The sequence below is a fragment of the Pipistrellus kuhlii genome, unplaced genomic scaffold (genome assembly GCF_014108245.1).
Source record: "Pipistrellus kuhlii isolate mPipKuh1 unplaced genomic scaffold, mPipKuh1.p scaffold_m20_p_11, whole genome shotgun sequence".
Classification (NCBI taxonomy): Eukaryota; Metazoa; Chordata; class Mammalia; order Chiroptera; family Vespertilionidae; genus Pipistrellus; species Pipistrellus kuhlii.
Genome location: NW_023425416.1, coordinates 6,816,137 through 6,838,240, shown reverse-complemented (window position 1 = coordinate 6,838,240; position 22,104 = coordinate 6,816,137). Strand labels below are relative to the sequence as shown.

At 40.3% G+C, this 22,104-nt stretch overlaps 1 protein-coding gene across 10 annotated transcripts in view; it reads left to right on the top strand.

Moving 5' to 3' along the window:
- ATXN7 (ataxin 7) overlaps positions 1-22,104 on the top strand; it is a 115,224-nt gene that overhangs the window by 43,732 nt on the left and 49,388 nt on the right. For 9 of the 10 annotated variants that reach the window (XM_045578970.1, XM_036430638.2, XM_036430634.2 and 6 more), the window contains one exon: positions 21,764-21,868. The exons of the other annotated variant lie outside the window; for it this stretch is intronic. In XM_045578970.1, the coding sequence (XP_045434926.1) occupies positions 21,764-21,868 (105 nt within the window). The remainder of the gene's footprint in view (positions 1-21,763; positions 21,869-22,104) is intronic. 10 annotated transcript variants of the gene reach the window in all.

Below are 22,104 nucleotides of genomic sequence, written 5' to 3'. Positions count from 1 at the left end.
GAGGTTCATTAATCTTGCTTATCCTTTCAAATAACCAGCTCTTTGTTTTCTTGATCTTTTATAATGTCTCTTTGGTCTCTATGTTGCTCATCTCTGCTCTGATCTTTATAATTTTCTTCTTTCTGCTTACACTGGGCTTTTCTTGTTGCTCTTTTCTAACTCTGTGAGTTGTAGGGTTAGGTAATTTATTACCATTGTTTCTTGTTTTTTTGCAGTAGGCTTGTAGAGCTATGAACTTCCCTCTCAAGACTGCTTTTGCTGTGTCCCATACATTTTGGATTGTTGTGTTTTGTCATTTGTTGCCATGTTTTTTATTTCTTCTTTTATCTCTGGTAATCCAGTCATTGTTTAATAGCATGCTATTTAGTCTCCATGTGTTTGATTTTTGGGGATTGCTTTTATTATAGTTGATTTCCAGTTTTATGCCACTGTGATCCAAGAAAATGCTTGATATGATTTCTATCTTCTTGAATTTGAAGAGGCTTTGCCTGTGACTTAATATATGGTCTTTGAAAATGACCCATGTGTACTTGAGAAGAATGTATATTCTGTGTATTTGGGGTGAAAGGTTCTGAAGATTTCAATTAATTTCATTTGGTCTAGTGAGTCATTTAGGGTTGATGTTTCTTTGCTGACTTTTTGTTTAGAGGATTTGTCCAATGGTGATAGTGGGTATTAATGTCTCCTACTATGATTGTATTGCTGTCAGTCTCTCCCTTGATGTCCTCCAGGAGGTTTTTTTTGTGTGTCTGTGTGTGTGTGTGTGTGTGTGTGTGTGTGTGTGTGTTTGTGGTTTTTTTTTTTTAAATGTATTTAGCTACTCCTGTATTGGGTGTGTTTATGTTTACCAGAGTTATTTCTTCTTGTTGGATTGCTTTCTTTAGTATTATGAAGTGGCCTTCTTTATCTCTTTTTATGTACTTCATTTTGAGATCTACTTTGTCAGAAATAATTATTGCTACCCCAGCTTTTTTTTCAGTTTCATTCACCTGATAAATCTTTTCCCATCCCTTCACCCATCAGTCTGTGTGCGTCTTTTTTTTTTTGAGGTGGGTTTCTTGTAGACAACAGATATATGGGTCATGTTTTCTTATCCAATATGTTACTCAAGTCTTTTGATTGGAGCACTTAATCCATTTACATTTAAAGTTATTATTGATAGGTACTTATTTGTCACCGTTTTTGTTTTTTACTTCTATGTTCCTTCTTTGCTTCCATTTTCTTTATTTTTTTTTTACCGAAGACCCTTTAACATTTTTTGCATTGCTGTTTTGGTGGTAATAAACTCTCTTAGTTCTTTTTTGTCTGTGAAGCTCCTCATTCACACTCAATTTTTATTGATAGCTTGCTGGGTATAGTGTTCTTGGATTTAAAACCTTCTTTTGCACCACTTTGTATATTTCATTTCATTCCTTTCTGGCCTGATGTATTTCTGTTGAGAAATCAGTTGCTAGCCTCATGGTGGATCCTTTGTAGGCAACTTTCTGTCCCTCTCTGGCCACTTTCAATATTCTTAATTTGTCGTTGGAGTTTTCCAATTTAATTATAATGTGCCTTGGCATTGGTCTTTTGGAGTTCATTTTGCTTGGGACTCTGTGAAATTCTTGGATTTGTGTGGGCTTTTTCTTCCATATTTCAGGGAAGTTTTCTGTCATTATTCTTCAAATAGGTTTTCTATTTCTTGCTTAGTTTCTTCTCCTTCTGGTACCCCTATTATGCAGATGTTGTTTTGTCCCAAAGTTCCCTTAGGCTCTCCTGCTTTTTAATTTTTTTTTTTTTCTAGAAGCTGCTCTATTTGGTTATTTTTTCCTACCCTGTCTTCTAGCTCACTAATGGCAGCCCTCTATTTCTTCTAGTTCAGTGGTCAGCAAACTCATTAGTCAACAGAATGGCAAACAGCGGCTCAAGAGCCGCATGTGGCTCCCGAGCCTCAGTTTGCTGACCACTGCTCTAGTCTACTCTTGGTGCTTTCTATTGAGTTCTTTACAGCAGTGATGTCATTTTCATTTTTTCTTGGTCCTTTTTCATTTTCTCTGGGTTCTTATACATATTGTTGAATTTGTTTTCCATTCTTTTAATATACCTTATGACCATTTCTCTGAATTCTTTCTCTGACATGTTGCTTGCCTCTATTTCATTTACTTCCTTTTCTGGTGATGCCTGCTTTTCTTTAACATGCGGGCTGTTTCTTAGTCTCCCCATGATCGCTCTTCTCTGTGTTTCTGTTTATGTAGTTCTCTTTTTCCTGCGTTGATTTAGAGGCACAAAATACAACACAACCAGGTACAATGCACAAGGCACTGAACACAAGTGTATTCATGATATTAATAACCCCAAATAAAGGTGACCACCAGAGAAAGGTGAATTGGAGGTGGGAGAGAAAGAAGAAGAGAAAAAAAGAAAGAAAATTAAAGGAGTGCAAAAATGAAATTGAGAAAAGGAAGAAAAAAAAAGTAAGAGAGAAAAGAGAGCAAATAAAGAAAGAAGTGGGAGGGGAAACTATATATATAGGGAGAAAATTCCAAAAGAACAGCCTCTAATCTCAACAACCAGCAACAAGTACCTGGAGGTAAATGCAACCTACAAACAACAACTAATACTAAGCAAGGTTAGGGAAAACAGAAACAAAAAACAAACATACACACACAAAAAAGAGAGAAAGCAAAACAATCTCTCAAACAAGCATAAAAAAAAATCGATATAATCAACAGTCAAGCAAGCAACAACAAACGGACCAAGAGAAAAAAATTTTGGATACTGTAGAAAGAGAAGAGAGAGGTGTGTATGGAGTTGGAGCAGGAGATTGGAAATTAGATATATAAGTAGGGTGAAATTTTAACGGGGGGTAAAAAGAAGGAATAGGTAAAATCTAAAACAGGAATAGGCTAAGAGAAACAGGAAGGGGGAAAATGAGGAAGAGAGTGTTGGTATAACAGTAAATTTGAGATAGAGTAAAATGATGCTAAAGGAAAGATGAAAATAGAATTTAGAACACTAATCCCAAAATAAAATTAAGAGGAAATAAAATGACACTTAAAAATATATATAAAATAGTAGTAATAATAATACTGATTGTAAAGAAAATATAATAATTTAAAAGGTAAAGTCATGTGAGGAAAAAAATAGTTTCTGAAATAAAAGATGAAAAAAATAAAAATAAAAATGTGCATTAGTGAAAGTCATTCACTTCCTCTACTATTCTGTTTGGCACACCTGTTTCCTAGTCAGGAGAGTTTTGAAGTTTCATGTGTTCCACTGCTCCTCAGTGTTGTAAGCCAGTCCTTATTTTAAAGCAGGCAGTATGTCTCTATTTCATTTTTCCTTTATTTGTTTTTACACAAGAGTCAATTTGTGATTCAGTTCCTGGGTGGCAGTATTTCCGGATTGACCTACGGGTCTACAGATTCTCTCTATCTAGTGTTTTCTCTGTGGCATTTAATACCGGTTTGGTAGAATGGGTTGCCCCAGAGCTGGTTCTCTGATGGTTATTCCCTGCTCTGATCCCCAGGTTTCAGAAAAACAACTTTCCCTTACAGTCCCTTATAGTGACCCCAATTGGGTGATCCTATGTTTTGGGCTTAGTAATCAGAAGCAAGGATTTAAAGAGGAAATGAAAAAATAAAAGAGCCAGAGTATGTGTGCGAACTTCAGGGCTTCATGCAAATCTGTGCAGTCTTTTTCCCCCTTGGGTCTAAGCAGCTGGGACACTTTTAAAATGTTTAGGCTGTCCTTTTGCACCCGGATCAAAATGGGTTGCTTTTTAGAGATCCCTTCTGTTAGCAGCTCTGCGGACCCCCTTCCACATTCATGGATAAAGCTAGCTCCAACAGCCACGGATTTTCCTGGGTGCAGACTTCCCCAGGTCTCCAACTCCTGCAGTGTGCACATTTCCTGCGGGGACCTCAGACCTCACTCTCCCAGACGAAATCTGACCTTTCCGTGGTGGAGTGTAGAGCTCCTCTGAATCTGCGTGCTTGTGTCACTCGGGGACCGATGTTCAAACAGCTGTTTGGTGGGTGCTATAGTTGTAGATTTTCAGGCTCCCGATAACATCCACTTTCCCCTTCAAGATGGTGTGGTTCCCACGTCCCATCTGGTTGCTCTGGGAGGGAACCCAGCAGCAGTGGGGTCTACCTAGTCAGGGGAACCCTATCTGACCACTCCCCACAGTCTCCTGGAGTATAGCTGTCCCTCAATTCACCAACAAACCCTCCCCATGCAACCACACACTCTCCCTTTGTTTTCTCACACACACACTATCCTGCAGTCTGCCTTCCCGTTGGCAGCCATCTTTTTTCCAGGAATCTTTGTATTTCTTGTTTACTCTTCTGCAGAAGTGACATTGCTAGGAACCTTAGTAAATGTTTATTAGAGAAAGGAATGAAGCTCTGTGACCAGTGACATGACATTACATGCTGGCTAGGAACTAGGATCTGGAATCAACTAGGTTTAACCTTTAACCCTTGCCCCACTTCTTGCCAGCTCTATGATCTTGGGCCAGTTACTTAATCTTTCCATGCCCATTTCCTTATTTGTAAACTTGGACTAATAATAGTACCTATACCACAGGATTGTTGTAAGGATTACATAATGTAAAGCTTGTGGAGTACTTAGCACATTGGTCCAGTAAGTTCTCAATAAATGTTTGACAAGGTGGCTGAGGTGGCTGTTGTTATTAAATTGTATTTTAGACATTTGCTTGACCTTTAACTTTAGAAGCACTCAAAAAACAAACAAATGGGGGAGAAATGGGTGTTGAACTTGAAGCATCGCTCTGAACTGTGGCATACAGGGTGCTGCTGTCTGCCAGCCCATCTACGCATGTGGTTGTGGTAAGTGAGCTTTGAGTACCTTGTGCAGGTATGTTGACCCCTTCCCCCTGGAAGGACAAGGAGTGAAACTGCAAAGTCTGAGAAAGTAAAACTGAGTTAAGAGAATGGGTAAACTTTCTTGTGAAAGTATCGCCCATTAGTCTTCAGTTATTGAAACAGAAATAAGCAAATGAGCTAACAGTCAAAACAAACTTGAAATACTTTAATGTTTCCCAGTGGTAATAAACTGTACCCAATCTGTTTAAACAGAAAAGGCCGTTGTAACATTAAAAGAGATTAGGAGTAGAATTAATTAACCAGCAATCAACAGTCCTCTTTCCTCTGTTAGTATTTCCTTGCAAATCTATCCCTCCCCAAACCTAAAAAAAGCACATGTACAAGTGAGCTTCATGCATGAAGCAAAGCCTAACCAAAATGATTACAGAACTGAAAAAGTACGAATTCAGAGAAGTTGGTATTAAGACCAAAAAAAGATTCAGACTTCAGGAACCTTTCTGGCCTATCATTCCCACCTATCTCCCAGGTCTGCCTGAGTGCTGCCAACACAGAGGCGCTTGAGTATTTATGGAGTGAGGAGAGGCATGAGCAAATCTGATTGATCTGAGTTTTCATGGCATCAGTGAAAACATCATTGATAAATGTGGATGAGTGCAATGGAATATTTTTAGACGCTGGAAAGATTTATCATTATTTTTATTGGAACTTCTCTTTAATAAAGCTGCCTTTGGGGAAAGCTTTCATTCACTTGAGTGTAAGCCATGAGTAGTTTCAGATATTTTATACATGGCTCTCATTATTCTTAGAACTGCACTTTTAATTCCTAGGTGACATTAAATTATTGACAGTGTATATGCCTTGCCTGTTTTTTCCTTTTTGTTTTGTTTTTTTCATATGGAGGAAATAATGTTTTAGGACTTAATTTATAAAGCATTTCTCTAAAATTAGGTGAGAGTCTATAAGGCGATGGCTTGCTTGGTATCTTCGTAGTAATCTAGAGGCACCTAGATTTCAAATGTCTCTCATTCTCAGACACTGATGTTGCATATCCATACTGTTGTGCAGGATGGGAAACTGGCATCATTCTCTGCACCACTCTTGTGTCCAGGCCATTACCAAGCTATGCCAACAGTTCCTTCTGAATACCTCTGAATTTTTTCTCTGCTATCTTACAGCCATCTTCAAGTTCAAGCTTCTCCAGGTCTCCGACCTATACTATTGCAAGTAGCATCTGACTGGCCTTGTCCAGTTCTGCTTTTAAACCATCAACCTTCCTTCTCCACACTGCAATCTGAGCAATGTTGAAAATAATAATAATAAACAATCTGATATTATTCTCCATTAAAATACTTGCAGTAAGCATTTCCAAATGGCAGAGTAAGAACCTCCAAAAAAATCTCTGTAAAGACAATGATAACACTGGCAGGAATTGTCAAAATTAACTTTTTCAGAATTCTGAAAATTAAAAGCTTACAGGAGCTGTTTAGCATTTATACAAGAATATCGGCTGATTCTTTATAAATAAAGCAAACTCTGGGGTGTTTAAAGTCTCTATTTCAACTACCCCTTCCCATCCCAGGTTCACATTTATTTTTAAAAATCAACAGCCTCACAACCGAGGTAGCTGCAAAGCAAAAAAACAAACAAAAGAACAGCAGCCTAGAAGCCACCAGAGGGGACAGAATGGGTTTGGAGCTCCCCTCAAAACCTACCCCAGAGGACTATCTGGTAGCTCCCTAAAAAGCTCCATTCTCAGAATTTGTTTTTATTTGAGCTGGCTCAGAGCTCACTCTGTTCTCTATCCCTAGGTTAGTAAAAATAAATAAATAATAATAACAATTAGCAATGGAACATCAAAGTTGTCTGAGGTACTGATAATGATACCAGCTGGGGCTAATAAGAGGCTAACCAAACACTAAGTAGGAAACACTGGGGAATGAAGTTTCAAGTGAAGGTTTTCAAGACTTCCAACATATCCCTGAGGATCTAGAAAACCACATACATATATAGGGCTCTGCACATGCCCAGGACTGACCTGAAAAAGCACTTAGTTGCTCACCTCTAGCTGACCTTGAGGCTCTAAGCATGCCAGAAGGAAATGCTGAAGAAGAGTTGTAAACTGCCGAAACTGGTTTGGCTCAATGGATAGAGCATCGGCTTGGGGACTGAAGGGTTCCAGGTTCGATTCCAGTCAAGGGCATGAACCTTGGTTGAGGGCATATCCCCAGTAGGGGGTGTACAAGAAGCAGCTGATCGATGACTCTCTCATCGATGTTTCTAACTATCACTCTCCCTTTCTCTCTGTATAAAATCAATAAAATATCTTTAAAAATAATTAAAAAATAAAGAGTTATAAACTGCTTGCTAGAGCATTGGAAGCAAATTTCAATATAAACACAGAGCACCTTAGCAAAGGCTGGGAGACTTACTGGTTCAAGATATTTAAGAAAATCCCTGTGCAATAATTAGCTAACCAAGTAGAGACCTGACTTAACCAAATACAACAAAGAACACAGACTTTACACATTTATCAAGTAAATAACTAAGCAAACAAAGAGGATAGGTAGATTGGTTTTTCAGAGTTGGCACATTGTATTATTTATATTGTCCCGTTTTTAACAAAAATTATAGGACATGCAAAGAAACAGTAAATATGGCCCTATATGCAAGGGAAAAAAGCATGTGATGGAAAGAAACAAAAGGAAAAAAAAAGAAAAGCATATGATAGAGCCATGTCCAAGCAAATTTACATACTGTTGAAATTAAGTTGGTTTTATTTAACCTACACTGTTTGAATTTAAGATGTTAGTTGTAATGCCCAGGACAACGACTAGGAAGATAACTTAGATTGGAGGTTGGGAGAAAGACAGATTATGATCCAAAAATAACAAGATATATACTTCAGATTCAAAATAAGAAGCATTTTAAAAGTTAATGGAAAAGGTACACCATACAAATAGTCATCAAAAGAGAGCTAAACTGGCTATACAGATATCAGACAAAATGGACTTTTAGAAAAAACTGTCATTAAAGCTAAAGGAGAACATTTTAAAATCATGAGTGAGTCTTTATCAGGAAGAAGTAACAATTATAAAGATACATGCCTCTAATCTAACAACAGAACTTTAAAATACATGAAGCAAAAAAGTGACCCTGAAAGGAGAAATGAACAATTCAACAATAGTAGGAGGACATTTCAATAACAGATAACAAAAGCCAAGTAGAAGATTAAGAAGAATCCTATATCATAAAGAGCTAATATGCAAATGGTTGTCACACCCTTATGCTGTCACACCATAATGGCTCAGACACTCAACACTGGGGAGAGAGGAATGGGGACCAGCCGGGCTATGGCCCGAGAGAGAGAGACAAGACACTCGCCCTGTGGTCCTGGGCACCAGCAACTGTGCCTGCGGCCCAGGAGAGAGAAAAGCCACCAGCCCACAGGGCACCAGTGGCTGGGGCTATGGCTTGGGAGAGGGACAAGCTGCCCACCCCATGGTCCTGGGCGCCAGTGGCTGCACCTGTGCCTGCAGCCCGGGAGAGGGATTAACCCGCTGGGGTCCCAGGTGCCAGCAGCTGCACCTGTGGCCTGAGAGAGGGACAGTCTGCACATCCCATGGTCCCAGGTGCCAGTGGCTGTGCCTGCACCTGCAGCCCAGGAAGAGGGACAAGCTGCCCATCCCATAGTCCTGGGTACCAGCGGCTGCACCTGCGACTGTGCCCTGGGAGAGGGACAAGCCACTCGCCCTGCAGTCCCAGGTGCCAGCGCCTGCAGCTGCAGTCCAAGAGAAGCCCATGGTCCTGGGCGCCTTCAGCTGGCCAGAGGGAGGGAAGCTGAGGTCCCAGGTGCCTGTGATCAGCCAGATGAGGGAATTCTGGGTCCCGGGTGCAGGGTGAGGCAGATGCAGTTAGGGGCAATCAGGCCAGTAGGGGAACAGTTAGGGACAGTGTTCAGGCCAGTAGGGGCACAGTTGGGGACAATTGGGCTGGTAAGAGAGCCATTGGGGAAATCAGGCAGGCAGACAGAGGGGTTAGAGGCGGGCAGGCAGGCAGGCAGGCAGGCAGGCCAGTGGTTCCATATTGTGAGAGGCAGTTGGGCATCCCCTGAGGGGGTCCCAGATTGGAGAGGGTACAGGCCAGGCTAAGTGTGAACAAATTTCGTGCACCAGGCCTCTAGTGTAGAATAATTAAAAATAACAAACCGTATAGACCTGACCAACACCAGCAGAAGAAACATTCTTCTCACGTGAACTTGGAATATTCTCCAGGATCATGTTGTTAGGCCTTAGTAAAATAAACCTCAGTAAATGTAAAAGGATTTAAATTATACAAGTACAAAGTAGGTTCTTTAACCACAATAGAGTAAAATTAAAAACTAACAGGATATTTGGGGAAATTCCTAAACATATGGAAATTAAACAACATACACCTAAATAAACAGTGGATCAAAGAAGAAATCACAAGAGAAATTAGAGAATACTTTGAAATTAATGAAAATAAAACACAACATATCAAAACTTGTACATTAAAGCAGTACTTAAGAGGAAACTTATTACTGTTAATAGCTATCTTAAAAATTAAGAATTATCTCTAATCAATAATCTTCCAACTTAAGAAACTTGAAAAAGGAAAGCAAATTAAACACAATGCAAGCAGAGGAAGAAAATGATAAACATTTGAGTGGAAATAAACTAGAGAATAGCAAACAATAGAGAAAATTAATGGAATCAAAGTTAGTGCTTTGACGTTGAACGGAGTACTTTGATGTTGATAAAATTGACAAACCTTCAGCTGGATTTTATGGTATTACTCATATTATTAGTCAGGAGTTAAATAGATGACATTACTCAACCTTACAAAAATAGAAAGGGTTATAATAGAAGCACTGTGAAGAATTGTATGCCAACAGGTTGGATAACCTAGATGAAATGGACAAATTCCTAGAAAGAATTGTTACTGATTTCTAATTTGATTATGTTGTGGTCAAAGAACATACTTGGTATGATTGCAGTTCTTTTAAATTTCTTGAGGTTTGTTTTCTGGCTCAAGATAAGGTCTTTAAAAAGCTCACCTTTTAAAAACAAAGATAAGTCAGTAGGCAGTGCCATTCCATAGTTAATGCTGACTTAGTTGTCTAAGAGCCGTGGATATTCTGCATGTAAGATACCTGGCAGATGTGCTGTTGCTGTGTTCACTGCCTTTTGACCAATAGAAGGCATGGTGTTAGCTGTTGTGTGATTAATAACCACAACAATGGTGTTAATAAAGTTGACACTATTCTTTATTGAACCTTTATATATACTCTGCTTACTGTGTTTAGACAGAGCAAAGATTTTATATGAATTTTGTCATTCAATCCAACAATCTACCAAGATAAATACCATTGTTTTCACCATTTTTTTAATGCAGAAACACGATATCTAGAAGTTAAGTATTTTGTTTGTTTTAGAATACCAATGAAGTGGTAAACTCTTATAGTCCACATTTTACCATAGTCTCCAAGCATAGCTGAATAGTAGTGAAGATAAGATCCAGTAAAGATCTTGGCAGGCACTTTGAGATTTAGGACTTGGTTTCTGATGTGAAAGGTCACCATGTGACAGTATTTTGAGTATACATCATGAGACAGCCTGTTACATATATTGCCATGTTGGTCATCTTTGTAGCCCTCCCTGCCTTCCCTAACATGGTTCCCTAACTTGACCTCCTCTGTTGTATCCCAGGTGCTTGGCTCAGTCAGTTTTAGGACAAAAAGTGACAGCAATAGAAGGTTGTTGATTGACTTTTTTTGTCCCTGGTTTGTTTAATCATTTAACATCTTACAAAGGAAAATCCACTTCCCTTTAATTATTGGAGCAGAGGATATGAACTTGGTTGAAGTGTGTGTGAAGGGTGGCAATAAAATTCTACTTTATTCTTTCGTAGTTGAGATGCTAAAGCTCATTAACAGGAACTTAACACTTTTTATATCAAAGATATTACTTTTGATTACCCAGAATTGAAAGTTACCCAATTTATTTTTTGAATAAAGCCCAATTTCATGCAGACCAGCCTTCCAGGTCTATCAGGTGACTACTTAGAAGTGTTTCAGACACTGGTGGGGCTTAGAGATGCAGAGGAACTTGCCCAAGGTCACACTCCTAGTAAGTGATGGCATTGGTATTTGACCTCAGTTTGATCTAGAGGCCTTTTTGAAATTATTTTCTTGAGAACCTACTGTGTGCCAGGCACTATGCTATTCTGCAGACCGGAACTTGCCCTCAGAGAGGGAGATAGCCAAAACACAAGTAATAAATAACTGAGTTAGAGTATTGTCTGAAGTGAGAGGGTCCTGCTATAAATTGGGTTGTCAGGGAAGGTCTTTCTGATGGACAATAAGCTGAGACCTGGAGCCAGCCAGGTAAAGCATTCTGTAAAGAGGCAACAGAATTAGCAAAGGCCCCGGGGTGGGAAAGTGATTGGCATGCTGGTATAATTGTCAAGATTAGAATTCTGGAGTGGAAAGTATGCAGAGAGCTGTGACTTAAGGTTGTAGAGGCCAGGCAGGGACTTCTTCTGACTACATGGAGAACCACTACGGGGATTAATCATGCCAGGTGACATTTATGATTTAAAAACGTCACTGGTTGCGGGAGAGAGGGTGGGTATTGGGGTAAGTGGAGGGGAGCATGGCCACTGTTTACATCTAAGACCAGAGGGACAGTGATGGAAAAGATGATAAAAAATGGCTCACAGTTACAAAGTAATTTCCACTGTCCCAAGCCCTTCACATATATTCTTAGTCCTCCCAGTGACCTGTGAGGGAGGTACTATTACTTGACCCATTTGTAGAAGAGGAAAGTGAGGTAAAGGCTGATAAGTGGCAGGGATTTGAACACAGCCAGTCTGGCTCCACAGGCTGTGCCGTTAGGCTCTGTCTTAGCAAACTAAGTTCTTCATCTGTGTCTCCCACCATCCTTGTGTTTACATTAGCAGCAATGAGGAAGGAAGCCCCATCTTTGGCTTCCTCACTCTGCCTTACCCCCATCCAAGGTTTCCTGAGCATGTCTTCTGTCTCATTCTGACCTTTGCATCGGCACTTGGGGATCACCCCTCCCCTGTTACCTAAGTGGATCCACACTCTTGCCAGAATGACCTGTTGTATCAGATGGCTTCCTTGATTAGAATGTTGGCTTCTCCCGGCTTGCAGGGTAGAGCTTTAACTCTGAGGCATGGGCCTGACCCTCTGTACGGAGAGCTCCAGTAACCCTCCTCTGTGCTCCCTGCCTTTCATTGCTTAAGGGAAGAGTGTGGAGTCTGCAATAGAAGAACGGCACTACTTGAGAGTTAAACTCACATTGTAAAATAGTTGCTATTTGGTGTACAGCAGGTACTCAAGTACTTCAATAGCATCCTATCTAATAAAGAGGTGATATGCAAATTGACCATCACTCCAACACACAAGTAATTTAATCATGTTCACATAGGTAATAAGAGGAAGGATAGGGATTTGAATGCAAGTAGTCTGACTTCAGAATTGCCCATAATTACTACACTGCTCACACTAGCAAAAGAGAATTTGCCAGTGTGCAAAATCAGGTATTTGAAAATCAGAGCTTGAAAGAAAATTTTACCAGAAATTACCTCCTAGATTAGGATCATGTGTTTGGGGAAACATTCTCATCACTGAACTTTTTTCTCACTGAGTGGCATACCCAATTTTAGTGAAAGACTGACTGTATGTCATTAAATGACATAAAAGCACAATTTTAACCTTGACTGATGATGACACCACAGGGACTTAATTGAATACTTCAGTTATTATTGATTAAATAATATTTAACATTGCTGCTTTGTATCTGTCCAGTTAGGCATTGTTAGGCACTGTCACTAGAGCAGAAAATAAGACAACAGTGGAACTTAGTCTAGTGGGAGGATACTAAGGCTCACCCAGCTAGATGGATACTTACAAACAGGAGATGTTGCCATGTGACAGGTTAGGTCAGTGCTCTGAGAGTATGTGACAGAGCCAGGTCTCCAGGCAAGTGACATTTAGGCTGATACTGAATGAAGTAAAGTAATAAGCCAGGTACTATTTGGAGGAAGTGAGTTCCAGGCAGAGGGAACAGCAAGCGCTAGGTGCTAGGACAGGACCATGTTGTGCTCCAGGACCAAAACAGTGGCCAGAAGGGCCAGAAGTGGAGAACGGGTGGAGGGAGAGGCAGGTTCCAGCTGTCCAAGGCCTTGTGGGCTAGGTCAAGAATCTTCGTGTATTTTTGCCCTACTTGGTATGGCTCCATTGGTTGAGTGTCATCCTGTGCACTGAGAGGTCACCGGTTCCATTCCAGTCAGGGCATGTGCCCAGGTTGCGGGCTTGATCCTCAATAAGGGACGTTCAGGAGGCAACTTATTGATCTCTCTCTCTCTGTCTCTCTCTTTTTCTCTCTCTTCCTCTCTAGAAATCAAGTAAAACATTACTTAAAAAAAAAAAAAATCTTAGTTTTTATTCTAAGAGCACTTGGAAGCTGCCAGACACCAGTCATTATTATTTTGTAAACACACTGAGAGATCAGTTTTCAGGATCTGTGCTAAGTAAGGCAAGGAGTCTGCTGTCAGGGCTTCAGAGGTGTCCGCTTACCAGTTACCATTGATAAATCATAATTCGGTGAGTGAAGGACTCTAATGGAGGTGTGAATATATGAGTAAGGGCACAGTAGAGAGAGGCCTGGGAGCTGGTTCTGTTGAGTTGTAGAAATTCCAGCAAGAAGGAAAAGCTTTATACTACAGAACTGTCTGGCCAGTGGGAGAGATTGTGGAAAGAAGGCCAAGACTGTCTTGAAACTGGAGCTCAGACTGAAGAGATAGGAGGAGCCAGAGTGCCTTGCTTGCAGAGTGGTGGGTTAGAGGTCCAAGCCCCACTTCAGAGCCAGCAAAGATCCTCAAGGAGAAGAATGGCATTACTGCTTTGTAGGTCAGTGCTTTGACAACAGAGTGGAGGAGACTGAAGATGGAAGAAACTCTGGTCCTGTGAGATCTGTCCCAGGTATGGAGTGTATGTGGAAGCCACCAGGCCTTAAGCTCAGGACATTGGCAGTGGGAGTAGCAGGGAGGAGACAGATTCGGGAATTATCTGGGCTTGTGAGCCAATAGGTAGGGGTTTGAATGTTAGTAGTTTGTGAGCTGGAGCTCATTGTCTGTGTGCTGTAGTTTCCTGAGCAGTACAGTGGGGGTGCGTCTGTGACATTGTATGAGTTAATTATCTTACTCTCTGTCCTGTGAAGTGCTGGGTCAATTACCATTTGATAAATGAAGAGACTGAAAATTTCAAAGAGGTTATAAACTTGCCCAAGGTCACAATGTATTCAGAGTAATAGGGAGTGGCCCATACTGTTAGCTGCTCTGCTTAAAATACCTGTGGTGGACAGTAGCTAATTGGGAGGGGAAAAGGTCAGCCCTTTGAAGAGATGACAGCTGAGCTGGAGACCTGATGTGTGAGAATGTACCAGGCATCTTGTGAAGAGCAAGGCAGAGCCTGGCTGCAAAAGAGCTTTCTGGGCCTAAGAATGGAGAGGTCAGTGTGCCTGGAGCAGAGTGAGTGAGCTAAGGAGAAAGAGGAGCAGGGGAAGAGAGAACGGAGGAGGGGGGGATTAGAAGGGCTGTGATTTTATTCCAAGAGGACAGTGAAGCCACCGGAGAAATTTTAATGGTAGTGACATGATTTGTTGGAGGACTTCACAGAATCACTCCGCAGATGTGTGGAGAGAATATGTGCATAAGATGTGTGCATAAGTAAGTAGAACCTGGGAGACTTCTTCCATAGTCCGTTGGAAAGGTGCTGGTGACAGGCTGTCCGTTGGTGGCCCAGATAATGTGCAGAAGTGACAGAGGTGTTGTAGTAGAGCTGACCACACCTGCTAGTAACCTGGATGTGATGAGGAAAAGAGGAGTCATACATGACATCGGGCTTTTTCTAGTAGGTTAAACAGTTGAGGGGATGGATAGTGTCATTTACCCAAAGGGGGAAGCGTTTGGAGGGTGGGGAACAGGGCAGGATGGAAATCGAATTTCTCTTGGACATGCTTGCTCCATTTGAGATGTAGAGAAGACATCCAGATGGCACTGTTCAGTAGGCACTTGGATATGTGAGTCTAGGCAGAGCGTGGAAGCTGTCTGGGATAGAGACAGAAATGTGGGAGTCATTGGCATGTAGAAGTTTGGGAGTATGGGAGAAGAGAGACCATTCAGGGTGCTGCAGAGTGAGTGCTTTACTACAACCCTCAGTTTTGTTGATGGCCACAGCCCTCAGCATAGGGATAGCAGCTACAAAATAACTGAATGTGTTCACTACTGTTCAGGGTCTAATATCAGGAAGAGGGCCTCATTCTGCATGTGATTGTGGAGGTTCTGCAAACAGGTGCTCACGTGTCCATGTGAGGACCTGTTATTCCTGCTTTGCTGGCCTGGGGTCTGCACTGTACATGATGGCCTCCATATGGGTGCTAAGCCACTCACTACTTGGACTTTAGGGGTTACCTGAATCCTAAGAAAGATTTAGAGCTTACACACAATAAAATCTTTTCTTTAAAATTAGCTCAGAGGAGAATCCAAGATGGCTGCTCGGGTAGGCAACTAGCCGCAGCCGCACACAACAATTTCAACAAAATACAACTAAAATATAAAATGGACATTACCCAGAACTACAGGAAAGTCGACTGACTGGAAATTCTACAAGAAGAAGCAAGGAGAAAACCAGAAGGAAGCGCGGAGGAGCTGTAAAAGCCCAAGGTACGGAGACACGCAACGCGCGAGGAGAGGACAGAGCCGGAGAGGAGGGAGGCCGAGTGCCTGGCTGGCGGTCCCAAGCGGGAAGGAGAGAAAAGCTCCAACTGTGCTGGGCCCAGCTCCAACTGCTTTGAACCCCAATTCTAGGCCAGACCCCGGGGACCCAGGCTCATCCATAGGGAGCCGGGCTGTAAGGCGGGACTCCGGGGAGGCGGCGAAAGGAGGTCCGGAAGGCGCGCGCAGAAAAGGGCCGGCCGGCTGTGCCGCGGGATTGCCCTGACGGGAAGGAGTCAGGGGCTCCAGACTGCTCTGAACGCCACCTCCAATCCCACTACCAACTGAACTGAACCCCAATACCGGACTCATTGGGGGAGAGCATAGACAGTTTGGCAGCAGGCGAAAATCAAGGGCACCTTTCTCAGAGGCACTCGCAACAAGTACTGAAGGACCCTGAGTCTCAGGAGTCGCATAGGGCGGGGCTGACGGAAGCCAAGGCTGTAGGCTCCACCCTGAAACCCCGCCCCATCAGGAAAGCTGCCTGCGAAAATGCCTAAACCAAATAGATCACAAAAGAAAGAAATGGAGGACAAAAAGCTACTGGATATAGAGTTCAAAACCACACTTATAAGGTTGTTCAAGAATCTCCTAGAAAAGGCCGATAAAATAAACAAGACCTATGAGGATATGAAAAGGGATCAACTAGAAATAATAAGGGATCAACAAGAAATAAAGAATACATTGTCTGAAATAAAAAATATTTTATGGAGTCCTAAAAACAGAATGGAAGATCGCAAGAATCAAGTCAAAGATTTGGAACATAAAGAGCCAGAAGACACTCCTCCGCAGACGCAAGAAGGCCAGAGAATCCAGAAAGTTGAAGATAATGTAAGAAACCTCTGGGACAACTTCAAGCGAACCAACATCAGAATTATGGGGGTCCCAGAAGATGAGAGAGAGCAAGATATCGAAAACATACTGAAAGAAATAGTGACAGAAAACTTTCCCCACCTGGTGAAAGAATTAGACTTACAAGTCCAGGAAGCGCACAGAACTCCAAACAAAAGGAATCCAAAGAGGACCACACCAAGACAAATCATAATTAAGATTCCAAGAGCAAAAGACAGAGAATATTAAAAGAAGCAAGAGCAAAGAAGGTAGTTACCTATAAAGGAGCACCTATACGATTGTCAGCTGATTTCTCAACAGAAACCATGCAGGCCAGATGGGAATGGCAAGAAATATTCAAGGTGATGAATAGCAAGAACCTACAGCCAAAGATAATCTATCCAGCAGAGCTATCACTCAGATTCGAAGGTCAGATAAAGAGCTTCACTAATAAAAAAAAGCTAAAGGAGTTCATCACCACCAAACCAGAATTATATGAATTGCTGAAGGGGTTCTTTCAGAAGAGAAAGTAAATAAAGATAAAAATTATGAACAACAAATACGTAACTATCAACAAGTGAATCTAAAAACCAAGGAAACTAAAAAAAAAAAAAAAAAATCTGAGGAACAATATTAACTGTTGAATATAATAGAATCAGAGGTATGGAAGGGTAGTGAACTGTTTATTCTTGGGGAAAAGGGAAGAGGGGATGTGGGAAGAGACTGAACATAAACTGTGCACCTATGGATGAGGACAATGGGGGGTGGGGAAAGGGCAGAGGGTGGGGTGAGAAGGGGGGGGGGAAAGGAACATTTGTAATAATATGAACAATAAAAATTTATTTAAAAAAATAAAATAAAAAAATAAAATAAAAAATAAAATATTTCAGCAAATAAAGTAAAAAATTTCAATTAAAAACAAAAAAAACCAAAAAATAAATTAAAAAAATAAAAAAATAAAATTAGCTCAGAGTCCATAGGGTCAAGTACAATTTTAAAATTTTTCATTATTTTTGTAGCATATGATGGTTTAAGTTCTATATTTAAAGTGTATTTATAAGTTTTATTACTGAGTTAGAACTTGTTTTTATCAACTCTTTTTAGTAATAAATCAAGATTTTTCTTTCTTGGTTTTGAACAAGGTTCATATGTTAATTTGTAGGTAGGCTGATTGGAATTTATGTTTTAAAAATATTCAAAAACAGCACTGGCTGAGTAGCTCCGTTGGTTGGAGTGTCATCTCTATGCTTTGAGGTTGCAGGTTTGATCCCCAGTCAGGGCACATACAAGCAGCAATCAATGAGTGCATAAGTAAGTAGAACAACAAATTGATGTTTTACTCTCTCTTTCTCTTTCTCCTCCCTCCTTCCTTTCTGTCTCTAAAAATCACAAATTGAGGTTTTACTCTCTTTCTCTTTCTCCTTCCTCCTTCCTTTCTGTCTCTAAAAATCAAACAGTAAATTCTTTAAAAAAATATTTTTTTAAATGTAAAATATTCAGAAACAAAGGTACTGTGTCTCACAAAAATTATTTCATGTTTCTGGTTGTCACAACATTCCACACTCTGTTTCTGTTGCTAGGACCTCTGGAATGTCCTAGTGCAGCAAAAGGGTATAGAACTCATTTTTGGTGTGTTTTTTTTCCATGAAGACAACATTTTATTTAAATCACTTTGTGTCTTCTAGCTTACTTCCAAATATGGATATCTGAAAGTGAAGAATTTAGAAAGCTAAAATTAAAGTTGCTTTAGATTTTCGTAACTGGAGCTTGATTTCATAGGGTAGCATGGATGAGATAGAAGCACACCATGTTTCTTTCCCCAGGGGTTGTGTGTGTGTGCATGTGTGCACACATGCATGCCTTTTAGGGAGATGTGCTAGCCAGAGACTAAGAACTGAGCTGGCAGGTAGTGCAAACCTGAGTTTGCATCTTGCTTGTACTTTCTTGCTGGGTGATATTAGACAAGTTCACGTGTTCATCAGTAAAATGAGGATTATATTATAGAACAAAACACATAAAAAGTGCTTAGCCCTGGGCCTGGCAAAGTAGTCTCGCAGTAAATGCCACTGATTCACTGTTACCGGAAAGGGGACCAAGCCCTGAGCAGGTCTGCCTAGGGCTGGCCAGTAGTGTGAAGGTTTTTGACTTTGTGCAGGGAAAATTTCACAACACGAGTCCAGTGAATTTAGAAGTCACTTATTAAAGCTGGGGACAGTGAAACAAAGAGGAACCTAGGATAACAGGAGAGGGACCAGTGGGGAAATAAGCCTGGGCTGTGTAGCTTTGGCTCACAAAACGTCTGAGGAAGAAGGGGGCGGACCTAGGGAGGCAGGTTCAGGGTTTGGCCCAGGATGAACTGCTGCTGCTGCCCATTTTTGCAAGCCTCTCGCGGTCCCTAGAGTTTAAGACACATGTCTAGTGGGAGGAGGGAGGAAAGATGTGGGCCTGCTTCTGGGAGGGAGAGCATGGGCTGGGACTTTCCTTTGGAGGGGTTTTAAAGGCTAGGTGTTTAGGGGAGGTCTTAGGGAAGGATCTCAGTAGACTATTCATCAGCTTATGCAGATGTACCAGAATGAGATTTATTCTCTTAACTTCATCTCTCTTTGGGTGTGGTTGGCAAGTGGTACTTAATTGGATTTTTGCTATCTGTCTCCCTAAGTAGGATGATTTAAGCTATTTACCCTCTCTCTGGTTGAGGAGAAGTGCAAACCTTTCGCTCTTAAGTGACTTTGGTTTAGGGAAGATAGGATTTACTACAATAGATGGCTGTAAACTGCTGTTTAGCTAACTGTCTCAGTTTTCCTATTCTTGTCCTGGTTTTCCAGCCTGTCTCATTGCCATTATGGTTATTATCATTGCTGTCATCAATTGCAAATGATCTTATTGAAGAAATTGAATTTTTTACAGAAGTATAGATTCCTGGTCCCTTACAGAATAACCCCCACCCTTTTCATTTTATTAGTGTTTTTGAGTCTAACATAAGTATCAATGGAGTCAAAGCAAAAATGAATAATTTTCTACAGAGTCATCATTGTGGCCAATTGAATTTCTATGATTGGAAAGGATTGGTACCCATTTTTTTAAAATTTCCTTATTATATAAAGGGGGGGCCTGCCCCCCAGAAGTATCTGGTATTTGGCAAAGAGATATATTTTAATCAGCATTGTTTGACATTGAGTGTTGTGGGGAGCCACGAAAACTAGCACATCACAGAGGCCTAAATCTAAACTGAGATCTCATAATTTAATGCTGTTTTAACTACTATTTGATAAAACTAATTGAGTTAATAGCTAATGAAATTGATGATTTGATATTTATAGACATTTCATATTTTTTAGCTATAAATTATGAATGTCGTACCATTTCTGTAATTTATATTTTTCTTTTTATTTATCCTATATCGGAGGCATTTAGTTACAGGGGTATATAGAACTTAAGCTAAATCACTTTGAATTTTTATTTTTTAAAATGAAATGTCATGTCAAGAAACTATAGCTATGGAAAATGACTATTACATGTTGATCATTGCATGGATATAATCTTTCCTCTTCACCTACATGTTCTAGTTTTGATTCAATGTGGGCATCTTTCATGGAAAATAGCACATTGTTTGGCTCTTATTTTTCACTAAATTATTAAGCTTAGTCAAAGAAGTCAGCAGTCTATTAGATTTATGTTATCTAATCAGTTTATACATCAAGGTGTTCAGCCCTGACATTTCAAACTATTGGAGTTGGAATCTGGAAGGAATTTCTAGAAACCATATTCCTCTGCTCTTCAAGGGACCAAAACCAAGCCATTGCAGTGTCAGAATCGAATCCCAGCTCTGGACTTAACAGAGTACTGCACCTCTCTGTGAACCAGGTTCCTCCTCTTCAGAGTGGGCTTACAGTGGTGTCTACGTCTGCAGCTGTGAGGACAGGATGAGATGGCAGCACATAGAAGCTGCTCGGTGCTGCTGCTGCATCGCAGATCATATTGGTTCCTGGTATTTTTCAGATTCAGAGCCAGCAATCTCTGCAGTTGAGGGTGATAGAAGGTGTGTAAGAAAATTTCACATGTGCTGATATTAGATTAGTAATTTTATGTTAGAGATTATCATCACTTTACATCTCTTTAGGACATTTACTCCTTTAACACCACCAAGATCACCCAAACTGGAGAAAGTGTTAAATTAAATCTTATGAGAAAGAAAGCAGATGCTGATCAGCTTTTTAGATCTTTTACCCTCTTTAAACTTGGTCTAATTGAAATGTAATGATTATCCACTCATTGCAGATATTATAAATAGTACATATAGTGTAAAATACTTGTCTAAAATCATCAATTTTAAAATATTTAAAAGATTTAGATTCTGGATCTGAATTGTTAGCCCTGTTCCCTAGATTGCTGTTAATTGTTCATGGTCAGTTAACCATACAGGGGTTGGCAAAAGTAGGTTTACAGTTGTGAGAAGTGAAAGTTTATTCTATTACTTTTAATTAATTGTATTATTTTCAATATAAACAATTGCAAACCTACTTTTGCCAACCCCTATATATTATCAGTATTGTAAGTTACTTTCAGTTCATGTATAGGAGGATAATTGAATTTTACATTTGTCTTAAGTTTAAACTTCTTACGGTAAAAAAAGTCCAACTGGTTTCTTATTTTGTTCTAGTAACTGAACTGAGGTTATTGTATGAAATGCTGTGTTTGTACTGATGTTCTATTTGTCTAATGGCATCAGTATGTAAGCAAAAGGACTAGAGGTTGTTGTGACACGAGAAAAGTATATACAGATTTTACTTTGGTATTGCATACTGATGAAACCAGCAGTTTTGCTCTTCAGTGAAACCTCTGCTTCCTTTCTTAACTATTCATAGAACTCAGAGAGCAGTGGCCAGAATAGAAGGCAGAGTTAAATAAAACCACTAGGTGGTTCAGCTTCGTGAAGTTAAGCATTTTATATGGTTGCAAATTCTTTCCAATAACCCTGAGTAGAGTTCATCTAAAGTTCTTTATTGTACAAATGTATTTATTATTTGCAATTCAATAGATATGTCCCTTTTACCAGATACTGATGTTTGAGAGTGCATTTTTATTTTAACGCTTTGTAACAGTGTTTCTGTAAGCCTGATTTGATTTCTTTCTTAATAATCCTGGTGTGTCACATCAGTTACTTTTAAACTGGAGTAACATTTGTCCTGGTGCACTTTATCTTAAGGCAGCTCCTTGAGAAAGTATTGCCACCCCTAATAGTTTCATATTGGTCAGAGGAGTGATGCTCTCTGTCTTTGTTGCAGACATGCCAATATTTGGTCTCTGTCCAGCCCACGATGATTTCTACTTGGTGGTGTGTAACGACTGCAATCAGGTTGTCAAACCGCAGGCATTTCAATCACATTATGGTAAGTGCTTAATCATTTAAAAATCATTATTAGAGGGTAAAAGGTAAAGCAGGATTAAAAACTGAAGGCCAGCCATAGCCCAGGTGAAATATAATCCCTCCCCCTGTCAGGAGGTAGGCTTTTTAATTCATTGAATGGGTTAATGCCTGACAGATGTTGAGTATTTTCTGAATTTTATTGAAAGTGATGTGCATTTTCTGATTTTTATTGAAATTATACAAGAAAATGTATTTTAT